The 23,548-nt window shown below is 44.4% G+C and overlaps 1 protein-coding gene and 2 long non-coding RNA genes across 3 annotated transcripts in view; 2 read left to right on the top strand and 1 right to left on the bottom strand.

Annotated features, from left to right (window-relative positions):
* The window catches only part of LOC138930147 (uncharacterized), a 30,274-nt gene extending 30,178 nt beyond the window's left edge, over positions 1 to 96 (bottom strand). Inside the window, exon 1 of the long non-coding RNA XR_011446102.1 lies at positions 12 to 96. This is a non-coding gene — a long non-coding RNA (uncharacterized lncRNA). The remainder of the gene's footprint in view (positions 1 to 11) is intronic.
* A 4-nt stretch (positions 97 to 100) lies between these two features.
* GEMIN8 (gem nuclear organelle associated protein 8) lies at positions 101 to 17,260 on the top strand. The gene is made up of 4 exons (XM_070289776.1): positions 101 to 285; positions 7,090 to 7,135; positions 7,883 to 8,315; positions 16,737 to 17,260. Exons 2-4 carry the CDS (start codon positions 7,124 to 7,126, stop codon positions 16,994 to 16,996), a joined length of 705 nt encoding a protein of 234 aa, XP_070145877.1. The 5' UTR covers positions 101 to 285; positions 7,090 to 7,123; the 3' UTR covers positions 16,997 to 17,260.
* A 2,933-nt stretch (positions 17,261 to 20,193) lies between these two features.
* LOC138930145 (uncharacterized) lies at positions 20,194 to 23,340 on the top strand. Its single transcript, XR_011446101.1, has 3 exons — positions 20,194 to 20,275; positions 22,276 to 22,368; positions 23,243 to 23,340. It is a non-coding gene; the product is annotated as an uncharacterized lncRNA (long non-coding RNA).
* The last annotated feature ends 208 nt before the right edge of the window (positions 23,341 to 23,548 follow it).

Below are 23,548 nucleotides of genomic sequence, written 5' to 3'. Positions count from 1 at the left end.
CCGGATCCTACCCGAGTGCCGGGATCCGGTCACTATAGCGGCCGTCCCCCCGCTGGCGGAGCCCCACTCCGCACCACTCCCCTTGCGTGGTGCGGAACGTGGCGCTCATGTGACGTCACCGCGGGGAGGGCGGGAGTTCCGGCGCGTCGCAGCCACGTGATCCGCGCCGGAAACCTTCTTCTAGTCACCCCCGCAAGCGCCTCCCGCTAGTTTCAGCCAGTTTCCAATCGGAAATAGGTCCCAGCTCGCCCACCGCCCAGGATTCGCAAGCTACGAGCCTTCGAGGTGACGCGTCCCCTCGGGACGGTTGGGTTTCATTTGGGGAGTGAAGGAAGAGCCTGGAGTTCCCTGAGCCTGACTTCCTCAGAGGCCAGGAGAGCTTAGAGCTTGTCAGTCACATTGTCGTATTTATCACCGTCCCGCGGGAATAGGTGGGCCAGAGGCCCATGAGACCCCCTAAATCATTGGTGGTGAATTGTGAGAGGGGAAGGGTTCCAGAGCCTCTCAGCTCTGCCGTGCATCAGAATCACTGGCTTGCTTTAAAATGCCCTAGCCTCCATCCCAGACCAGATAAGTTCAAATCTCTCGAAGTGGGGCCCAGGTATCGATTATTTTTATGAAAGCGCCGCCGTGCGATTCCGGTGTTCCAGGTAACACTTTAAGCTAGGTCTGAACGGTGAACTCGCTTTGCCCACTCAGCGCAGTATCGGAACAGAAAATAGCCCAGGTCAGCCTCATTCTTAGAAGGATGTCTATGATATTGGCCCGTCTACCCCAAAATTGGGATTTTCTCTTTTCCCTCGCATGTTGACCTCTATGGGAGATCTGAGGTTTTGATGGAAGTTATCTGGAGAATATTTGTCACCTACAATCTTCCCTGCTCCTTACCTGTGGAGGTGGAAAAGGTCTTTTCCCTCTTTTCTTCCTCAGTAATTAAGTGAAGTCAGACCAGTGGCCAACGAAGTACCTTTTAGCTCTGAAATCTTGAGAGTTCCTTAGTATAGACCAGATGATTCTGAACAATTTTTTTTTCAGGAATGATTTTTAAAGTTGTTTCACAAGCTAGGTTCTGTATTCAGCTGTTTTTCACGTTAAGTCAGAACATTACTTGAAAGTCTAGACTGAAGATTAATAGTAACACAAATCACATTTCTGGCATTACTTTGAGAGTTCCCATGAATTGTGGAGTGGGTGTAACCTTTACAAGTACAGTTTATATTAATATAGTTTATAGGAGTAACAGTCCCTTTGGGGTGGCATTGTGAACAAAAATCATATATTTTCAAAGACCGTTAGCTAGTAACTCTGGGTTGGCAGAACTGAAGGCAAGTTCACAGGCGTACAGATCTCTGATTATTAGTTGCTGTGCTAGGCAAGTATATAAACTAAAGCTCCAGAGAGAGTTTTCATTCTAAAAGTGTTTTATAGATGGCAAAGGAGTATTTTGTTTTTTAGGGTGCAACATTTAAGGATAGGGTGAGATAAGAAGGATAGGAAGAAAAATTGAACAAACAAGCATAGAGTAGAGGTTGGAGAATTCACAAAATAGATGCTGAACTCTTGGAACTTCATTCCAAGTAACTATTTCCAAGTGACTGGTTCCAAATAACTAGTCATGGTTAGAGCCTTTTTGGTTAATTTCCCATTACCTGTTGTGTTCATGAGTCAGGAGTTAATTTTGCTTGGGGGTGTCCTCCTATTTCACACAGGGAATTTGGTGAGTTAGTGACATGGGGATTGGTGAATTTGGGAATAAATACATTCACAAATCCCTCACCCTTGCTGACAAATGAAACAGTGCCATTCAGTGGGTGCAATAGGATTTGTATGAAACAGAAGAATTGTTAACTATCCTTTCAGCCTTCCTGCTTCCTCACCTGTGCCTTCTTTGTGATATTGCTGCTTTTTGCAACAACCAGAAGAGTAAACTGGGGTTTGGAATGGAGGGAATGAAAAGGAAATCAAACTCAGGTTTGGGGCTCCTTTACCCATCAGTTTGAACTGTTAGAGGCAAAGAGGGGCAGGCCTTCTGAACCCCAGCTCGAGGGCTTGTAGGAGGCCTCTTCCTGGCAGAAATGGAGCTTGGCCTGCTGAGGGTGGGAAAAGGCCTTTCAGACTTGAGCCATCTCTGATGTCCAAATCACTGAGCAGGGACCATGCCAAGCTGCAGGAGGGAGCCTCTGAGGGCAGCAAGCCAGATGAATTTGCCAGCCTCAGATTGTAGCTAGGGGTGACAACGAGAAGCTCTGCTCCCAAAAAACCTCCTTTTTTCATTTATATTAGTTGAGGAAGTTGCTACCAGCAAGTGTGTTATTGGGAGACATCTCTGATAGGGTTATTACCCATATCCAGAGATTCCGTAGAACTGCATGTGACTCTGTCTGTAATTCAGATTTCTCTACCATGCAGTCATTCATTTTGAGCAGTCTCAGCAGACCTGGTGTTTTCAACCTTGAAACAATGTATACTGAAGGCCTAATTAGATCCCCCAAATTCTATGGTTGCCTCAAGAACCAAATTAGTGAGAGCCTTATAGGAAACTTGCATAACTAATTTAATGCCCAAAACTGAATGTGTTTCTTTGCAAAACTCACAAAGTAGAGGAGTCTTCATGTATTCAATTTTCAGAATTCTAGTGGGAAAGCAGGATAGAGAGGGAAATCCAGTTACAGAATATCCATTATCGTTTCAAAGGGAATTTGTGTTTCATCTATCTGGTTGCTATGATGTGTCCTGGACCCTGTATTTATAAGAATCTAAATAGGCAGTTAAAAGATTGTATACAGTGTGACTACCTCTCAACAAAGCTGCATTGCTTATAGTTGGAAATTTGCAACCACTTGGTGGAAATTTTCAAGGACTCAATGGAAATAGTCACGTTTTATTCATTGAAAATCACAAAGCTCTTGTCTGTTGTTGTTCGTGTATAGTTAGGCATTTTTAAATGTATCTCTCAGAATAAGCCGAGTCATTGAAGAATGAGTGCATTTTTTAAGAAGGGCTATATGGGAAAATGTATCATTCAAGACTCAGAGGCACTGTCTTTCGCCTGTGGGCCTCTGCAGTGTTTCGTGAATGACCTCAGTGCTGTTTTTTTCCTTCCTCCTCTGTTGGCTGAGGACAGACAATGAATTGGGTCTCTGTGCTCGCCTGGGCTCAGCTGGGCAGTGACTATTGTGCCATTGTCCTCCCTGGGGAGGGCTGCCCAGTTGGTAGGGCTGTGGGTCCCAGCCTCCCCTGACATCAACCCTCTCCTATCAGCTCCACTTCCCACTAGGAGAAGAGTTACCGCGCAGTCCACGAAGCCAGGCGCCATAAAAGAGTACAAGACGCTCCTGGGAAGGTGGGGAAGGAAAGATCGAATTAAAGACCACTGAAAGGGCATCTCCCATCTGCTGTTCCCATAAGCTTTCTTTTCTTTGCGATGGTAGTAATGTGTGAAAGTACTGCGGTAGTGTCAAGAATTCTTTTAATGTTGGCTTTTCAGAAGCCCCCGCAGTTTTATTAGGTCCTTAAGCTATCTGTGTGGAAAGAATACCAGTTTTAAAAAGTTAACAGGGCCCATTCCTCAAGGAGGTTCTCACCTTCCTTTGGGTGCTGACAAATGCAGTCAGCTGGGAAGAATATGGGTTCCTTCTTCCAGGGAATAGACACTCAAAACTCTCTCCTGTTTCCTGTCCCTTGTTGGGTTCCTGCTAGGCCCAGGCAGCTTGTAGGATCTCCAGCAGAAATCAGCATATGCTTTCTGAGCCCTGTTGACTGATCCTTTTTTCCAGGAGTTAGAATTTTGTTTTGTTTTGTGCTTAATTAAGTCTTTAAGGTCTATGTAGCTCTTTAAGAAATAGTCCGATTTGCTTATTTAGTCACAGACAGGATTCTTTTGTCCCCAGTATTAGGAACTGGTCACCGTGATTGCTATTGGTCATAATCAGTTTTCTTGTTTGCACTGGTCTTATTCTGAGCCTGATAACTTCTGAGCTGTGTGAGAATCTCAGTTCTTCCACTGATTTCTAAGTGCAAAGCAAGAAACAGGTAGGATGCTCAGCATACTGAGGGCAGGGTCTCTACAGCATCATAATGGATTAACATTAGGGAGAAGTGGGCAAGTGATGGCCCATGACTAAGAATGCTGTTTACATTTTTACTGGGTGGTCTTTTCAATTTAAAAAAAAAGAGGAAGGCTATGTAGCAGGATATGTGGCCCACAGGCCCAGAGTATTTGGCCCTTTAGAGAAAAAAATTTGCTGGTATAAAATACCAAGAGTAATACTGGAAATAGCCAGCTAACAATAATTATAAAGGTCTCTGCAAGCTACTCTTTCTTTAGAAATGTTTTTCTATACTTTATCATATTTGAGTTGAGAGAGATAATTGATTAATTTGTCATTCATTCTCAGGAACTATATTTTCAACCTAAAGAAAACTTTTTTATTTATTATTTTTATTGAAGTATAGTTGATTTACAGTGTTGTGTTGCTTTCAGCTATTCAGCAAAGTGATTCAGTCATACATTCTTTTTCAGATTCATTTCCTTTATAGGTTATTACAAAATATTGAGTAGAGTTCCCTGTGCTATACAGTAAGTCCATGTTGGTTATCTGTTTTATATATAGTAATGTGTATATGTTAATCCCAAACTTGTAATTTATCCCTCCCCTCATTTCCCCTTTGATAACCATAAGCTTGTGTGGGTCTCTTTCTGTTTTGTATATAAGTTAATTTGTATATTTTTTTTTAGATTCCACATATAATTGATACTCTTTTTAATTGAGTATCTATAGGATTTTAAGAACCTTAAAGATACTTAAAATGTAAAAGCATATGACACATAGGTTTTGGGATATGAGGAGGGAAAAAAGTAGAGCCAAGGACAGAATGAGCAGCATATTGAACATAGAGCCTGAGTACTCTAAACATGCTGGAAGATGGCAGCAGATTTGACTGTAAGTGTCCCAGTGGCCAGACAATGAGGAAAGCATAATTAGTAAAATCGACAAAGTTGCCTGTATTCCATGATGGATGTAAATTCATCTTTCCTTCATGGCCTGGGTCTTAAAAGAGGCCAACCTCTCAGCAGATGAATTAATAATGCTTTATAGATAGTCGGCACCCAGGGCTGAATCTGAGTGACTTTCTTGCCAAAGTGCTCAGAGTGCCTTTCATGATTTCTGAGGCAGTGGAACATGGCAGTCCTTCTGTCAAATTATTTGTTGAATCAAATGCATACGAAAGTAACCACTCCTCAAAGTAGCACTCCCATCCCTTTTTACTCACAGCCATTGACATTTGAACTGCCTGGCAAACGTGATGAATTACACTCGAACCTCGTAAACAGTTGTCTACTGTGTCACGAATTTGCCTGACTTCTCGCTCTGCAGAGGGGAGCCTCTCATAAGCCATTTTGTGTATTTGCAGAATATTTGTACTACTGTTTCTAAAGCCAGACTGGACTTTCCCAATTATAAATCAAAACAGGGTTGCCGGGATCTGCAGTAGTGTTCAATCACAGTAATGTTTATTACGTATTGGAAGCTGTCAGATCTCCCAGTTTGAGATCGTTAATATTTACATTGATCTGGTTCTAAGTACAGAGAAAGTGATGGCACCCCACTCCGGTACTCTTGCCTGGCAAATCCCATGGATGGAGGAGCCTGGTAGGCTGCAGTATGTATTTTCTAAGGTGTAGAAGTCAGGATTCAAAACTCTTTATTAATTTCCCCAAGATGCATAGATGTCTCCTAGGCTTTTCTAATTTAATTCCTATGCTAATTGTTATTCTCTGAAACAAATTTGATTAAGAATCACATGAAGTTCACTTTAATGTCATTATGTGCTTCAGGCACTCAGAAAACTGTTCAGATTTCAGTGGTGGAGATAGAAAACCTGACAGGAGGGAATCAGCCACTTCAAGGCTGCACCGTACCCTTTAGCACTCAAGTATTAATATACACTGATTCCTACTATAATTGCTCTTGTGTTCGTTTTACCTCTGTAGGTGGTTAGCTCCTTAATTGTATTGACTGTTTTTATATATATTTCTTCAGTAGCCTATAAAGCACATAGCAGTTAGCCACACTTTCAGATACTTGCTTATGTTTCAAGCCATTTAGTTTCAAACTAATGTGAACATTAGTTTACACTTGTATTTTCACTGCATTTGTTCACTTTCCCCCAGTTTACATTTACTATGTGTGTGTGAATTTAGAACAGGTAACAAGAAGTGTGGGCTGTGTTTAAGATAAATTTACAGAAGACCATGTCAGTCCTCTTGGAAATACTCTATTTGAAAGCTTATTATATTTAAAAAGAATGTGAATCATTCTCTTTAGGCTAAATCTTTTTTTTGTTTTTTTTTGGATCTGACTTGAGGTTATTTTTATTTATTTATTTATTTTTATTATTTATCTATGTTTTTTTAATTAAATTTTTATTTTTACTTTATTTTACTTTACAATACTGTATTGGTTTTGCCATAAATTGACATGAATCCACCACGGGTGTACATGCGTTCCCAAACATGAATCCCCCCCCCCACCTCCCTCCCCATAACATCTCTCTGGCTAAATCTTAAAAGATGTGGTCGATTTAACTTATCAGTTTTCCACATTAACCATAGTAAAACATCTGATGGAGGTTACAGAATAAGTCGATATTTCTTAAGGCTTGGAGATTTTCAAATTCTACCCTATACTTAAGTGAAGTAGGAGAAATAGGACTCCTTCAGTATCTGATTTCCAGAGTTTCAAAACCCAAGTACCTGTTTGCTCAGCGTCATGTTGTGTTAGGGGTTTCGTCTCATAGATGCTTAAATTCTCGTGCATTTTAGGCTATTGCTTTTGTTTTAATTTTTTTCTTAGGTACATTCTGGTATATGCTGGCACTTTGAGCATCTCTGAACCCTTGAACAGGAGGGGTAAAATTTAAGTCTGTTTTAAATAAGTTGTAAAAGGTACAGCTGCAAATTAAACTTTACCTTGAGGTGTTTCCTGCCATATCAGCAAATCGCAAGAGATAGGTATTGGGGAAATGGCCACAAACCTCACACCACTGGACTGACCCGATGTCTGCCCTGGACTTGTTCTTTTCTAGTTTCGGGGCTCAGTTTGGACTTTCACAGTCAGAGATGGAGGCAAAGGTAAGATTTTTCTTTTTAACTCATGAGAGGAAAAAAAAAAGGTACATTTTCACTTTAAAAGTCTTAGTGTCCCATTGCATGATGAGTAGAGCAAAGGGATACATCAGAAAGCTATAAGTAAAGCACCATGGGGTGTGCAGCTAGGCAGCTTCTGTCCCAGGCACCGAGGGCCCGCAGGTGTTTAGGGGCCAGAGAGGGAGGGACCAGAAAACATCATCTTCAGTAATCCCCGCGCTTCTCGGCAGGCATTTCTAACTTGGAATCGGTCACTTCATTGCAGCAGGTTGAAAGGTCCAGGATGATAGGCAGTGGCTCCTCATTGCTCCCTGCGTGTCATCTAAAAATGATTATTATTAGCCTCTGTCCCTAGTTTTATCAGGGAGAAGGAAATGGCAACCCACTCCAGTGCTCTTGCCTGGAGAATCCCAGGGACAGAGGAGCCGGGTGGGCTGCCATCTGTGGGGTCGCACAGAGTCAGACACGACTGAAGTGACTTAGCAGCAGCAGCTAGTTTATCATGGGCTGCCATCTCATTGTTCAGTGCCTACCTCATGTGCGAGTACTTCAAAACAAGTGTGCACTCATGGGCGTGGACCTGTCTTATATCCTCTTTGGCCCCCAGGCATCCTAATGAGGAGGAGGTATTTAGTAGATGCACAGTAAAAAGGTTAGTCGATTGACTGTTTGAAGGTTTCTTTTGAGGCTGAACCCGTGTGGTGTCTAGCCTGCAGTCTCTGTGTTTTGTAGCCGGAATCCGCACAAGCTCCCGAGTCTTGGTCCTCTCATCCAGTTTATGCAAGGTACTGGCAGCATTACCATCAAGCCATGGCATGGATGCGCAGCCACCAGAGTGCCTATCGGAAGGCGGTGGAATCAGTCCTCACTTCCCCGTGGTACTACCCAGCCACTGACCTCACCCAGAGCGCTGCCGCCAAGAGTGGCACAAGTCCTCAGTTCTGCTCCAAGTCTCCCTCGGCCTCCGGGGATGCCTGCCGCAGGCGTTCACGCCCTGGCAAGCCGGGACCACGACGACGCAGCACAGAAAAGCCAGCCAAGTTCGCAGAGGACAACGAGAGCGAGTCCGACGACTGTGGCATAGTGTGCGACCTGAGCAACATGGTGATCACGGATGAGCTGCGCCAGTACTTCGCGGAGACCGAGCGGCACCGGGAGGAGCTCCGTAAGTACAGCCCACCCCATCTCGGGCCTGTCTTCCTGCCCTCATGTACAAACTTCTAACCCCTTGCTTGGGTCCAGGTAATAATCAAACCCGGTCCTAAGCCTGGAACAAGCTCTTGTGATGTGGTACCTCACTTACATTAGTTTTCCACAGTTGTTTCAGTACAGGACTTTTTTTTTTTTTTTTTTAGTTCTTATGTAGTGGTGGTGGTTGTTTAGTGGCTGGCTCAGTCGTGTCCGACTCTACAACCCTATGGACTGTAGCCCGCCAGGCTCCTCTGTCCATGGGATTCTGCAGGCAAGAACACTGGAGTGGGTTGCCATGCCCTTCTCCAGGGGATCTTCCCCACCCAGGGATCAAACCTGCATCTTGGGTATCTTCTGGGTCAGCAGGGAGATTCTTTACCACTGAGCCAATGGAGAAGCCCTTTTTAAATTCCAGAACAAAACTTATCCTAACAGTACCTCTATCGCTGAATTTTAGGCAGTACACTGGATGGAGCATTTGCATGCGTGTGTGTATGTGTGCGTTCCCTAACCTACACAACGGTCCTTCAGGGCTTTAAGCCCATTTCACACATGAGGAAACTGGACTTTTCTCACATGTGAAACCTCAGGAGGTTTCTGGACTTGTTCTATGAGACCAACTAGTAACTTGCTATTAGGATTCAAACCAAGGTCTGTCCAGTCTCTGTGCTTATTCATCTGGCACAAGCTTAGGAAGTAGATTTTGTCCCTGAGACCATTCGGTTCCTAAAGTACTGTTGCCAGTTCACTGGTACACAACTGAGAGACTGCCCTGGTGCAGTCTCTTTAAGCCATCAAGTCTTAAATCTCAAGCTCCCTTCAAAATGGAGACCAGTGAGAACCTAAACAGGGCAGCAAAATGCCTGGTACTTACCCTCTCTTGTTTGATCCTTCACTGTGGCTGTCTGTCCCTAGGGTTAGAGAATTGTGATAATGGTCTTATATCTTCAGTCAGAAAGTAGGAACTTTCTTAATTCCTTAGTAACTTGCCACAAAAAACTAAAGTTGTTCTTTGTACTTTCCTTACTATTAAGAGTCACCAGCCCATTTACATTGTAAGTGTCTCTAACAGACATGCAAATACTTTTCTCCCTATTACAACCAGTGTGTGTGCTTTGTCACTCACATGTGTCAGACTCTCTGCGACCCCATGGACTGTAGCCTCCCAGGCACCTCTGTCCGTGGGGATTCTCCAGGCAAGAATACTGGAGTGGGTTGCCATGCCTAGGGATCGAACCCAGGTCTCCTGCATTGTATGCTGATAACTTTACCGTCTGAACCACCAGGGAAGCTCATTACAACCAGTAGGCAGTCTCAATATTGTTTTTATTGCATTCTAATCATATATATTTTACTTAGAATTTTCTAGTAAACAGAGGCATAGAAACCTGGGGATGTGTGATTTTCGTTTACATCTTGATTGATCTGTATGTTCCTAATGATGGGTGAGCATTTCTTGATGCCCCCTGAGTGCAAGGAACTGAGCAGTGTGTGTAAAGCCTCGTGGCCTTTAGTATCTGCCTGTGGTTCTCACTAAACTACCCATTCAGTTGTTTTACTTCCCTTCTTTTGATTAAACTGTTGGCTTCTTTTTTGCATATCAGAAAGTACATCCAAACAAATCTTTTTAAAACTACTTTCTATTACACACAGAATACATGTCTTTCCATGATCTTCAGAAATAAATTTTACCTTTTTTCAAAATACATTGGAAATAACCATGGGTCTAATTTAAAAGCATATAAACGGATGAGGGAGGGTCGTCACTGGAGCATGTCTTCTTGTGTTTGGAATGCTGTTACAGGCTTTTGGAAAAGAAAATATGAGGAAGCCAGTGCTCATTTCTCTTGTCCTTACCCAAGGCAGAAGATGTTTTTCCTGCCAGAAAGAGCGCTACTTTTGTGACAGAAGTTGTAATTAAGGATGGGAGCAAACCCCAGCCATCTAAAAGGCCATTTTGAGTGACCTGCTAATTTTAAATAAACCTGAAATATCATCTATACCCAAGTGAGGAGTTAGAAGTTTCTGAGTGAGCGTAGGAGACAAGGGCATCTGCCCTGGAAGCATTGTCAGGTCCCCGGGAGACATGAGAGTTGTCTGGCGAGGGTGAGAATAGGCTTTGGTGTCAGAATCGAATCTTCTCACGAAAGACATGATCTTCTGAGAAGCAGCTGCCAGGGCCTGATGCTGCCCTTCCAGAAATAACAGGCATGGCTTCACCAGCGCCAGGTATTTCCACCAGCTCTTTCAGTGGTGTACAGGATCAATATGTGTTCCTCGGAGCAGTCATGAATGATAGCACTCAGATGTAAGTAATTGGAATGCCCACAGTGCTTTCCAATCCATTACCTCTGCTAGAAATGCTCACGGAGGTTCAGTTACACACACAGCTGGGAGATGCTTGAATAAAGAAACGAGGGATCTGCGTCATGTGAATACTTGGTTGAAGTTGTTTTGCTCTTCGAGCTACTAGACGCTATTTATTCAATCAGGGCAAACCCAGCCCTGCACATGAATCATTTAGAGAACATAGATTGTATCAAATATCACTAGCAAGGGAAAACGTAGATAAACTTGAAAGATTTAGCTTTTTCCGGATTACTCACCTCTACAAGAACTTGTACATTTTACAGTTTAGTGTCATCTGAGTCTTATTTAATGTTTTCTTGGGATAAAATCCTTTACCATGGACAGCGTGTTCTTGTTTGTGATTACTGTTCTTCTAGAGAATCTCTAATTTCACATATTTCCATGATAAAATTTCTTTTAAAATTAACTAGGATAAATAAAGAACTCCTCTTGTGCAGGGGTAACAGGCATGCTTTTGATGGTTCTATATCACGTTTCCTTAATGGGTATTTCTGTTATTTAAAACTTCACTGGTAATATTAAGGGAAATTAGATGGTTGTGAAGTTTTAAAAGGTGGACTGTGTTGTCAGGTATTTCTTAGGAAAAATAACTGTTAGGTTAATAAAGGCATCATTTTTAGTCATAAATAACAATGAACTGAGACTGTGAGGTCCTCATCCTAATACTTAGAGAAGGAGGCCCCCCAAAACAAACACCACTATTGTCTCACCGAGAACCAGTCCGATATTTTGGGGGTAGATGTCAGGCACAAACAGGGACATTGTCTCAAAGAGCATAAACTGGTGTGGGAAGAGAAGACAAAAATCAAGCTTAAAAGGGTACTAGAAGAGCTGTTTGGGGTGCGGGTCATGGGTAGCTTTGCAAGTGAGGGGAAGAGCCAGTGGGCTCAGCTGTCAGAAGAGTTCCACCAGGTGATTGTGGAGAAATGGAGTGTGCGCTTGGCTTTGAGGTACTGGATCCATGTGCAATGAGAGAAAGGGGTCAGTGCACACCTGTGCGGCACTCAAAGCGCTGTTCTTACCGAAGGGCCCAGATGTGGTTCGTGTACGTGTGATGGGCACGTCTGCTCCACTCTTTGGTACCCACACCCACTCCCCACCGCCTTCCCCGAGCAGGAAGGTGTAGACTCTAGGCTTCCTAGTGAGCCTTCAGTCAGTCTGCTGGAACCCCAGCCCACCCTCTCTGGAAAACCTGGAGGATATAGCGAAGTGTACAGCCTGGTGTCTAGTGAGCCATCCTGGTTTCGTCAAGTGTAGGAGCATGCTGGTGGAGCACAGTTCCACCGTGTGTGTGTCTCGTCTAGTCTAGATGTTGAGATGGGCATCAGCCAGTCTGTGAGAGGACACGTGTGAATGGCCGTAGAAAAATGGAAGGGAGGGCTGGAAATGCACTTTCATTCTAAAAGGAAGCTGCCCGGCTAGCTCAGTTGGTAGAGCATGAGGCTCTTACTCTACAAGTAAACATGGCGATTGCCCATGGACCTGGGGGCGACATTTGTCATGGAGTCAGGGGTGCGGGCTAAGGAGGGGAGAAGACCCATCACAAACGGCTCCAGCTCTTGGCAAGCACCTGTGTTCTGGGTGTGTTGCTGACGAGCCAGAAACAGGGCGTTAGTGATATAAATCAAGTCTGTGCTTTCGCTCAGTTGTGCTGAGGTCATTAATCCTGGCAACACAGCAGAGAATATAACCAGACATGCTAATCCTAGAAAAATGGGGGGAAATCACATTCTTTAACACTCATTTGTCTTAATGCTTTGTCCTCCAAAATGTTCTGCCTTTGGGCTAATTATCTGTGGAATACTGAATGTTTTCCTGCTATGTCAGGGTCTCTGAAGTCCAAGTCACTTCCCATGATAGTTTTTTTTTTTCCTTTATAGACTTGCAGTCTACATTGGTAGCATCATGTGAATGTGTAGATTGGGGTGAAAATATCAAGGTTGTATAGCCTGAACCCAGATGGAGTCCAGTAGAGTTTCTCCCTGATAGTCTAATGCTGTGTTTCCTGCTTTAGCTCTATGTGCATGTTAACCCTGGAGTTAGTTTCCTAGTGCTGTTGTAACAAATTACACAAACTGTGTGATTTAAAACTGCAGAAGTTTCTTCTCTCACAGTTCTGGAGGCCAGAAGGACAAAGTCAAGGTGTCGCCAGCGCCACACCTCCAGAGGTGCTACGGCCTGCCTCCTCCAGCTCCTGGCAGCTCCTGGCTTTCAGTGGCTTGTGGCAACAAGGGTGCCGTCTCTGCTGCCATTTTCCCATGGTTTCCCCCGTGTCTGTATGTGCCCTGTTATGTCTCACAGAAGGATACTGTCACTGGATTTGGGATCCACCCTAATCCAGAATCATCTCAATCTGTAGTTACATCCCCAAAGTCCCTGAGCTTCTGAGGTTTTGGGTAGCTGGAAATTTGTGGGCGGTTTACCCTGCTACAACCCTGTGTTAAAGGTGGAATCAACAAAGATGCTCCAATTTGTTTTAAAGCAAGTTGCCTTGGGCAAATATCCTGCACGAAAAAGGTGCTTAGTAACACTGAGTCCCACAGCTGTTTTCGGGAGAAATGACTGGCGTCTGTGTGACAAGGGCAGCTATGTCTGAAGTTCAGCTCCTCTGCTTGCCAGCCCTCTGGTTGGCTGAGCCCTCACCTTGTTTTGACAGAAAGAAAAATGGCCAGTGATTGACAATCCTTTCCTGCACTGGGACAGAGAAAGCAATAAATAGAACCCAAATAAGTCGATGCCCTCAAATGAGTGTTGAATCCTGAGGTTGGCTTGGATCCCTGGGTCAGTGTGCGCTAAAGTACTTTCATGAGCCACCTGTAGCCTCCAGTCCAGCCAATCTGAACGTGCTTGGTTTTAAGCTGACCAGGTTTCACGTCTGTATTAATAGTCTAATGTTACAACTTGGGTGTGTGTATATAAGTAAAAGTAAAGCAACTCAAATGTAAGGGAACAAAATCAGACTACAACTCAGTAATGCCTCTCCCCAGGGAAATTCAGAGGCCCTCCGAGAGAGGCGCTGCCCAGTGCCTTTTGAGAGGTGAGCATCTGTTTCTCTATCACTGGGTTGTCATCTTTCTCCAACAGCATCTGGAAGGGACAGTTGTTTACAAAGAATAATGTATGGCCTTTGCCCGAGCTTCCTGTTGACAACCACTTCTGACCACCTGCTTTGGGTCAGGCATTGCAGCCTCCCCCAGGGCTGGGGAGGTGGGGTGAGTAAAGGCCATAGTGCCCTCGCCAGGGTGGACTCCCACAGGTAGGCTGCTGGTGCCGGGGGCCCTGCTTCCTGTCTCTCTGATCTATGTTGGAGGGCAACTACCTGCTGTGCAGGCTTCCTAGGTGACACTGGTGGTAAAGAATCCGCCTCCCAGTGCTGGAGACATAAGAGACGTGGGTTTGATCCCTGGGTCGGGAAGATCGCCCAGAGAAGGAAATGGCAACCCACTCCAGTATTCTTGCCTGGAGAATCCCATGGACAGAGGAGCCTGGTGGGTTACAGTCCCTAGGATCACAAAGAATCAGACACGAGTGCAGCAGCTTAGCATGCACAATGTCCATGAGATTGTTTTTGTCAGAAGGGCAGCAGAAAGAAGCATCATGATAATAGGCATGGTAAGTTACAAGGAAAACAAATAAAGATGCAAAAGTAAAAAGGTTAAATTCACATATTCTGATGGCAGAGAGCAACACTAAAGACAGCGAAGGTCCCAGTTTTCTTTTAAATTTGTAAACTCAGAGACTGATTTCAACAGGAAGTTCAACAACATCTATTGTGTCACTAAACCTGTTGGTGAGAATGATGGTAGTCTTAGGACAGGCTTGAGAGTGAAAGGCCCATGGTCTGGGAACTGCTGCCATCCATGTGCACAAGCTCTGAGGGACCGTGTGAAACTGTTTTCTCAGGGCCTGAGGACTATTAACATGTCCTAGGCTGTCACAGGCAGCAAGCGGGCTCTGCTATCCCTGGCTTGGGTGGAGATGCCAAGCCTTCAGAAGAGAAGTCCCTGGCCGCGGTGGGGGGTGGAGGGGGTTAGAATTGAAACACCCGTATACCCGTATGAGAATTGAACATCTTAAGTCCTGAAGTTTCAGATTTGCCAGAAAGATGAGAAATGAGAAACAAATGCTTGTCGACCTCCCGTTCATTTGCACATCAGGCCAATATTTTGGTTTAGTTCTGCCTTTTACACTAGGTCATTTCTATCTTTTGTGTGGATAAGGTAACAGTTATATTGTATTTCTTTTGCTTGACAGTCATTTGGATTATCCACATACTACCTCCTTATATAAAAAGAAGCTGCAGGTATGCTAAGACAGAAATGGCCACATGCATTTTTAATGTTTCCAAGCTTATAAAACTCTCCAGCTCCATGATGTGATTTATAAATGAATGAGATTTGTGAGTGTCTGTACCTAGCCACATCAATAGCATAGGCACATAAATACCTCGCCATTCACTTGATGTGCTCACTCTTGTGTTCCCTTCCATACTGAGCTTTCATTCTACTTTCATTTTTTTTAACAAAGGAAAAAATGATTTATATCATTGTTTTATTCCCTACAACCATCTTCAGTCCTTCAGTTCAGTTCAGTCGCTCAGTCGTGTCTGACTCTTTGCGACCCCATGAATTGCAGCACGCCAGGCCTCCCTGTCCATCACCAACTCCCGGAGTTCACTCAGACTCACATCCATCGAGTCCGTGATGCCATCCAGCCATCTCATCCTCTATTGTCCCCTTCTCCTCCTGCCCCCAATCCCTCCCAGCATCAGTCTTTTCCAATGAGTCAACTCTTTGCATGTGGTGGCCACAGTACTGGAGTTTCAGCTTTAGCATCAGTCCTTCCAAAGAACACCCAGGACTGATCTCCTTCAGAATGGACTGGTTGGATCTCCTTGCAGTCCAAGGGACTCTCAAGAGTCTTCTCCAACACCACAGTTCAAAAGCATCAATTCTTGGGCGCTCAGCCTTCTTCACAGTCCAACTCTCACATCCATACATGACCACTGGAAAAACCATAGCCTTGACTAGACTAAGTAGCATTTCTCTTGGTAGCAGCAGTGGCGACAAAGGTGTGCATTCTCTGTTGTTGACAGTCACTTAAAACAAAAATCTGTAAGTTGACTAAAATTTGACCTTAGGTTTTGTTGACATTTTTATATTGTTTCTAGTTTACATAAGAATAAAAGTTATACTACTAGGACTTGTTACGGTAAAAACAGAGAGGGGAGGATAACCTGAGTAAATATGTGTTGCTTTACAAGAATCCATTTAGATGAGATGAGAGCATATAACCCACCATCATGCAGTTGAGCCTAAGCTGGCCTGAGTGAAGGGAAAGCCCCATCCATCCAGAAGGATGGCAGCCGGTGGGCTGCTGCAGGCAGCACAGAGGCCTTCCTGCCATCTGCAGAAGCATGCTTTCTCAGCCCTTTCCTACCTTTGGCCAGCCTTGAAACCCGTTCACCTTTCCTCACGTGGTGTGATTTGTGTTGAGGAGGTGTGTGGGGATCGTTTCTCATCCTCGAGTTCTCTAGCTGCTAGCACTCACCCTTTTCCAGATGACCTCAAACCCATACCTCTTCCACAGAGGTGATTGTTTTCCCCCCACCAGCTCATTTGTGGTGGGAATTACTACTACTTGCAGCCCTGGACTTGGCAGGAAGTGTTTCCTTTCCCAGCTGGCCAGGTCCAGTGTTTGAACCCATGGGAGTACCACTGGCTACGCCTCACGGGGCAGCTTGTGGGCAGCCGTGTGGACCCAGAGAGACCCGAGGGGCTGCATTTTTCTCCTCTTGTTTTTCAGGCCCATTGCTAAACGTGGATAGTTTGGGGTGCTGAGTGAGTGAGAGATGCACTTCCTAAAGGAGATAGTGATCACTGCACATGGGTTACGCCTTAGAGTCTGAGAAGCTCCCAGCCAGCGGGTTAGGGCCAGGTGCCCTGACAGTTAGAAGGGGAAGGCAGAGGGAAGCGAGGGCCAGCTGAGACGACCCAGCTCATGGAGCATGTTGCTTGCTTCCCAGGGCGGCAGCATCAGCTGGACGCAGCGCGCCTGAAAGACTATGTGAATGCTGACCACGGCCTGTACTGCGACAAGCGTGGCCGTTCCGCGCTGCCCCCAACCGAGCGGCCTGGAGAGCGGCGCCAGGCTGAGATGCAGCGCCTGTACGGGGCCAGCGCCGCCAAGATCCAGGCTATGGAGACGGCCATGCAGCTCAGCTTTGACAAGCATTGCGACCGCAAACAGCCCAAGTACTGGCCCGTCATCCCGCTCAAGTTCTGAGCCCTGCCTGCCTCTGCCTCTGGTTGCCTTTCATGGTTGCCCTCTCCCATGGCTTTTGTCAGGGAAAGGGGGCTCAATGCCGACAACTGAGCACATTCACCCAAGTCCCCTGGGGGCAGTGATAAGGCCAGCCACCTGGAAGTGGGCAGAACATGTCCTGTTGCGAGAGAGGTTTTCTTTTGACATAAAATGATAATTTCATATCCATCCTGTTGGTTTTGAATATTAATAAGAGTGACCAGTTCATTAAAGTTCTTACTTGCAGATCCTGCCTAGTCGTTACGTTTCTCTTTTCTTCTTTCTTTAACCCAGCTGAGCTAGGCGAAGGCTTTCAGGGGCTCAGATGTCTCTCCCACCCCAAGTCCTTTAGCTGCGCTGCAAAGGACGCAAACCTACTGGCCCAGCAGTACAGAGCTCAGCAGAGTGCATGTGCTGTCAAGGACCGGAGTTCCTAGTTCAAGCTTTCAGGCCGCATGGTCTGTGTCCCAACTCAGTTCTGCCCTTGCAGGAGGAAGAAAGCCAGAGATGGTGAGTAAAGGCCTGGGCATGGCCACATGCCAGTAAAACTTTATTAATGAAAACAGGCCAGGTTTGGCTTGTGGGTGGTAGCTTGCCAGCTCCTCCTCTAAAGGAATGAAAATCCGTGTCTGATGTCCTTCTGGTTACCTGCTTGTCTCGACAGAGCTTGAAAGTCATCCAGAATTGAGAGCCGGGGACAGTGATTCCCAAACTTGCTCACCTCTGCAGTCTCCTCGGTGGTAGCAAAGATGTCATTGAACTCTTACTACATATAGTGAATACTGTTTTGATAAGAGAATATATTTCAGGGAACAAAAACCTAAAAATGATGTCTCAGTCCACTTATAAAAGCCAGCTGCCTTTTAAATAAGTTATTTTGGTGCATTGCCAGGGTGAACTGCGCTGACCTGCGAAGATTAGCACATCCATCAAAGGCTGGTGAAAAGATAGAGTATTGACATGTTTCTCCCTTGAAACACTTAGCTGCGCATTTCAGCCCCTGCCCTGAGACAAATACATTACTTTTCCTCAGCCCCAGGTGCTTATTTTTCCAAGCTCACGTTTTATTATTGGAGTTACAGTTTGTGCTTGGGTATTGTAGACAAAAATCAGAATTAACTTCCCCTGTGGTGACACATGACCAAAATTTCAAATCTTTAGCAGTTCTTTTTTCTTTGAAACCTATATGCCTAAATAGAAAATAAATGTGACTGAGGCAGGAATACAAACTGAAGCCTCTAATGACAGCAGTTTTCTTGGCAATTTGAGAGTGAAGTGTTTATCCTCCCAAAAGACGCTCCTGCCTTCCCCTAGAGAAACCCCCAGGGCTTGGCGTTCCTCGCTCCTGATGTAGGACTTCGTGATACCCCTGGCATGGGGTCCTTGAGGACCACCTGGGGTCAGTGCCTGGAAAATACACAGCGCTGGCCACGTGGTATATACACAATCAATGCTGATGCTCATCTATTCCCTATCTTTAAAAATTGCCAAAGAATGCCAAGTCCTGGCTGTGGAGCTTGTTCCAGATAAGGGGACCTATCTCCCTGTCGGCAGTTGGAACAGATGGACTGGCTCCTGACACCTCAGCCTCACCTGTCCTTCTACCCCGATGTCCTTTGTGCGATCACCCGTTCATTCATTCACACAGCAGATTTATCCCAATCAGCTGGACCATGGTCTCTTCCCTTGGGGACATGGTGGTGGGCAGCGAGGGCAGGGGGCAGTGCTGCAAGAGCTCAGGGGAGGGAGGTAAGGGCCGGGCTTCTTAATTAACCTAAGCACTGTCAACACTTGGAACTGGATCATTCTTTCTTCTAAAAGAATCCATACCATGGACACCTATTTATGAACTAAAACTGATAAACTCTTGGGAAATATTCACACACACACCAGCTTCAGAATAAGAGTTTGGTTCTGGGCAGCGAGAGGATTGGAGTCCCCAACCAGGGGGGTTTCTCTGTCTCTCTGATGTTTCATTTCTTTATAACAGAAAAGTTATGGTAGAACCCAGCTTTTCCCATCCAGAGGGGTTTCTCTGTCTCTCTGATGTTTCATTTCTTTTTAACAAAAGTTATGGTAGAACCCAGCTTTGATGGAAGCCCCCAAAATTCTGCAAACTTCTGACAAAGTCATTTCTCTTTCAGTTCATTTCTAGGATTAACTATTACATGAAGTTTTTATAAAACTCATATAGGGCTTTAAGTAATTGGTGGCTCAGATGGTTAAGCATCTGTCTACAATGTGGGAGACCCAGGTTCGATCCCTGGGTTGGGAAGATCCCCTGGAGAAGTAAATGGCAATCCACTCCAGTACTATTGCCTGGAAAATCCCATGGACAGAGGAACCTGGTAGGCTACAGTCCATGGGGTCGCAAAGAGTCGGACACGACTGAGCAACGTTACTTTATATAGGGCTTACCAGGGGCCACGTACTCTTCTAATTGCTCTACAAATAACGAATTTCTTGAGCAAGCAACCTATGACAAACCTGTGAAGTAGCTATTATAGGCACACAACCTGTTTTCTAAAACTCTTCAATCAGATGTGTTTCAGAATTCAGACATTGTGGTACTTTTGAAAAGTCAAACAGCATATTATGGAACTGGTCTCATTGGGCTGGGGCAGCAGCCTGTCATCAAAGTCAGTTGTTGCAGTAAAATGGAAGAATATTCTAAGCGGAATAACACCATAAATATTCCCAGTTCCATTCACGTCAGGTTTTGTCCTCATATCCTTATAGTCAAGTCAGGTTTGGCTGCCAAACAAATTATTTATTTGAAAACGACAAAACATGACTTCCAGTTTCCAGAGCTTTGGAGATTTCAGTAAAGTGGTGAAATGTTATTTCCATTTTGCACATGAGGAAACCGAAGCACAGAAAAATTAACCAGCTTAAGTTCATTCTCAGTTGGGGAAGAGAGGGTCAAACCTAAGTATTCTTGACTCCTGAGCTCCCTACTTTTAGGTGTTTTCACCCTGCTGAACTCAGCCTCGACGGCCGTATTCACAACCTGTGCAAAGCACAGTGTATCCAGAGCATGGTGAAGAATCAGGAGCTGATTACAATGTTCAGCAAGATTTCAGTATGTTCCATGCTGGAGCACGGGGTTAGACTCTAGTCCTGCTGGAGAATGTGTGACTCTGGATAACGCACTTGTTCTTTATCTGAATTTTAGAATTGAGCGTGTAGCCTCGAGAAGAGGAGACACAGTTGAGCTATTAAGGAAACAGATGTTCTGCGGCTTGGCGATTTGGGGCCAAGGTGAGGAAAATTCTAGGATGGTTCAGGTTTCTGCCTTGGATGGTGGTTCTCATCACTGAGCTAAAGAAAACACTGAGAAACAGGTTTAGGAAGAAAGATGATTAACTCCACTTGGGGCCACAGTGAGTTTGAAGAGCTCACAGGACATCCAGGGACATGGTGGCGGTCACCAGATATTGAGCTTCAAACTCAGTGGAGAGAGTCGGCATCAAAAATATGAACTTCTGGGACTTCCCTGGTGGGTCCAGTGGTTAAGCATCTGCCTTGCAATGCAGGGGACATGGGTTCAATCCCCGGTCCAGGAAGTAAGATCCCACATGCCACAGAGCAACTAAGCCCGTGTACCATAACTACTGAGCCCACACACCTAGTACCCATGCTCCGCAACAAGAGATGCCATGGCAATGAGAGGTCCTCACACCACAATGAAGAGTAGCCCCCACTCTCCACAACTAAAGAGAGCCCGTGTGCAGCAACAGAAGAAGCTGTGCACTGCAACAAGTGTAACCCCCAAATATAAATATGAAAATTAATTTGAACAAAACATTAATATTCAAAAAAATACAGACTTCTGAGTCCTCAGCCTTAGGAATATGGAAAGGGAGACCACATATAGACTCAGGAATGGACCACTGACAGTGGGGCCCTGAAGACAATGACTAACCCACAGATACAGAAGAGTCTGAAGGGAACTGAGAGAAATGGCAAAGACAAAAAGGGAGAAAATCAGGTGCTAGAGGTGTCTCTAAAGAGGAAATTACAACTGGAAGAGCTGGACAATACGGCTTCTATTGTGATGCTTTAGGAAGTTGACTTCCCCACCAATGAAGTATTTTTTAAAATATATGTGTATATGTATAATTAAGATAAATATAGATAGATAAATTGAGTTATGTATCAAACATATTGGAAATATTTTGCAAATATGGAAACAATCTCATAAAGACTCTACATCTAATTTCCAATTTATAGGAAGTTCAAAGACTAGACTAACGTAAGACTCTGGGAAGACAATGAACCAAATCCAGAACTGGGAAATTTAATAAGACAGAAAACCCAGTTATTTCAGCAAATGGACTTTTATAAAGTGTGTGTTGGAGAAGGGGTCATGGTGCACAAGGACCTGTCAATAAAATATTTTTAAGGTTCTGATCTGTTGAAGACACAACTCCACAGCTGAACTCATAAGATGCGTGTGGTTTCCTTTAAAGAATGTGTGCCAGTGGCAGAGCATGTGAGAGAGAACACAGTGGGCAAAATGCTGACCATTGTTGAAGTAGGGTGATGGACACATGGAAATTCATAATGCTCTTTTCTGTAGCTTTCTGTTTGAAAATTCCATAATAAATTTTTAGAAAATGAAATCGAATTTGAAGGAAAGAGATTAACAGTATTGTCACAGAAAGTTCTGGTAAATTAAGAATAGACCCAGAGGGATGGTATGGGGAGGGAGGAGGGAGGGGGTTTCAGGATGGGGAACACGTGTATACCTGTGGCAGATTCATGTTGATGTATGGCAAAACCAATACAACACTGTAAAGTAATTAACCTCCAGTTAAAATAAATAAATTTATATTAAAAAAAAAGAATAGACAAGTAGAGTTTGGCTTAATAATCTAGAAACCACTGTAACCTAAAGGGCCTTAAAGCAATTTCAATGGAAAGGTGGGGATGAATACCAGTTTATATCAAGAGCTAAGATCTTGGGGTTGGGGGAAGACTGCAGCATGTCTAAGGGACATGGGAGCCAGTCTGAAAGATCTCCCAGTGGCCAAATGGAACAACTTAAGCAGCAAAATCTATAACAGAGAATTGGATTATAACCCAAAGTATAAAAGAGATATACATGACTTCATACTGATAAGTGATTGCATAATAAAGAAGGAGAAGAGACAAATCTTCCAGAAGAATTCTAAATAATGGCTGTAGATTCTGCCCCTTCTAGAGGTCTGACCTTACTCTTCCTTCCCTCCCCTTCCTGACTTTCTCCCTCCCCAAAGAACAGGGAAGAGAAAAGGGGAAATAACAACTTTCAGTGGAAAAGCTTCACCGACACCACATTATGCACATGCGCAAGGTCAGCATCGCCAGTGGTAAGTTCTTCGGGTACCATGTTACCATGTGCTACTACCTGATGTCTCAGAACCAGCAACCCCAGTCTCACCATGAGAAAACATCAGAGAAACTGAAATTGGGGGACATTCTAGAAAATACCCAACTAGTCCTCTTCAAAACCCTCAAGGTCATGAAAAGCAAAGAAAGATGAAAACTGTCAGAAGAGACCAAACAATTGCATCATGGGATTCTGGTTGGCTCTTGGAGCAGAAAAAGGGCATTATGTGGGGAAGATGGTGAAATCCACATCAAGTATGCACCAGTGTTCATTTGACAAATGGCCCGTGGTTAACCCTAACTATGGAAGAAACTGGGTGAAAGTTTACAGGAACCATATGATCTTTACAACTTTTCTATAAATCTAAAATAATTCTGAAATAAAAAGGGGTTTAAAATAAAAATAGGAATTAAGTACAGGTTTTTCTATAGAAAGAATTTACAAAGCCTCCTTCCTTCCTTCAGAGTGCTGTAGAATCTGGCACTAGGACACCAGAATGACAAGGCCGAGGGCAGAGTTGAAGGACCCGACCTTTTTTTTATTAGGTGCCTGATGTGTGTAGTGCTGGGCAGTTTATACACATTACCTGCCTGTTTCTCCTAACAACCTGAAAAAGCAGCATCCCCAATTATCTAAAGAGCAAATTGATTCAAACTAAGAAGAAGAAACATGCCTAATGGCTGGGAGGTTGAATGGAAATGGTGAGGGGTGACTGCAAGTGGGAGCAGGGTTTCCTTTTGAGCTGAGGGAACTGTTTTGGAACTTGGAAGAGATGGTGATGAAGCAACACTGCAAATGTACTAAATGCCACTGCATTGTTCACTTGAAAATGGTTACTTTTATGTGAATTTCAGCTCTGTGAAAAAAGGTGCAATACTTAACTAAAAAGGTTGAGAAGCTGTGGTCTGGAGATGGCGAAAACACCTGGAGAGCGATGTGCAGAAATCATGTGGTATGTAGTAGCTCTCAATTTTCATTTATTGCCAAAGAACAGTCCCACAGATAAGAATTAGTATATGACTGAATACTACTAGTCCATAGAACAAACACGGTGTGAGAAACACCTTTTCATTGAATGAGGCCTCATTTGAACAAGGAGAACAATGTTGGGGTCTTATTTGGCTACGAGTGCCATAGAAGCCACCCATGTGGCTTCAGGA

Source organism: Ovis canadensis, chromosome X (genome assembly GCF_042477335.2).
Source record: "Ovis canadensis isolate MfBH-ARS-UI-01 breed Bighorn chromosome X, ARS-UI_OviCan_v2, whole genome shotgun sequence".
Lineage (NCBI taxonomy): Eukaryota > Metazoa > Chordata > Mammalia > Artiodactyla > Bovidae > Ovis > Ovis canadensis.
Note: the sequence above shows the minus strand (reverse complement) of the source record. Positions and strands in the feature narration are given on the sequence as shown.

What these genes read in the sequence shown, in the direction of transcription:
- GEMIN8 (XM_070289776.1), top strand. An exon ending in GCGGCACCGGGAGGAGCTCC is followed by an intron (nt 8,316 to 16,736) that starts GTAAGTACAGCC and finishes CTTGCTTCCCAG; the next exon opens with GGCGGCAGCATCAGCTGGAC.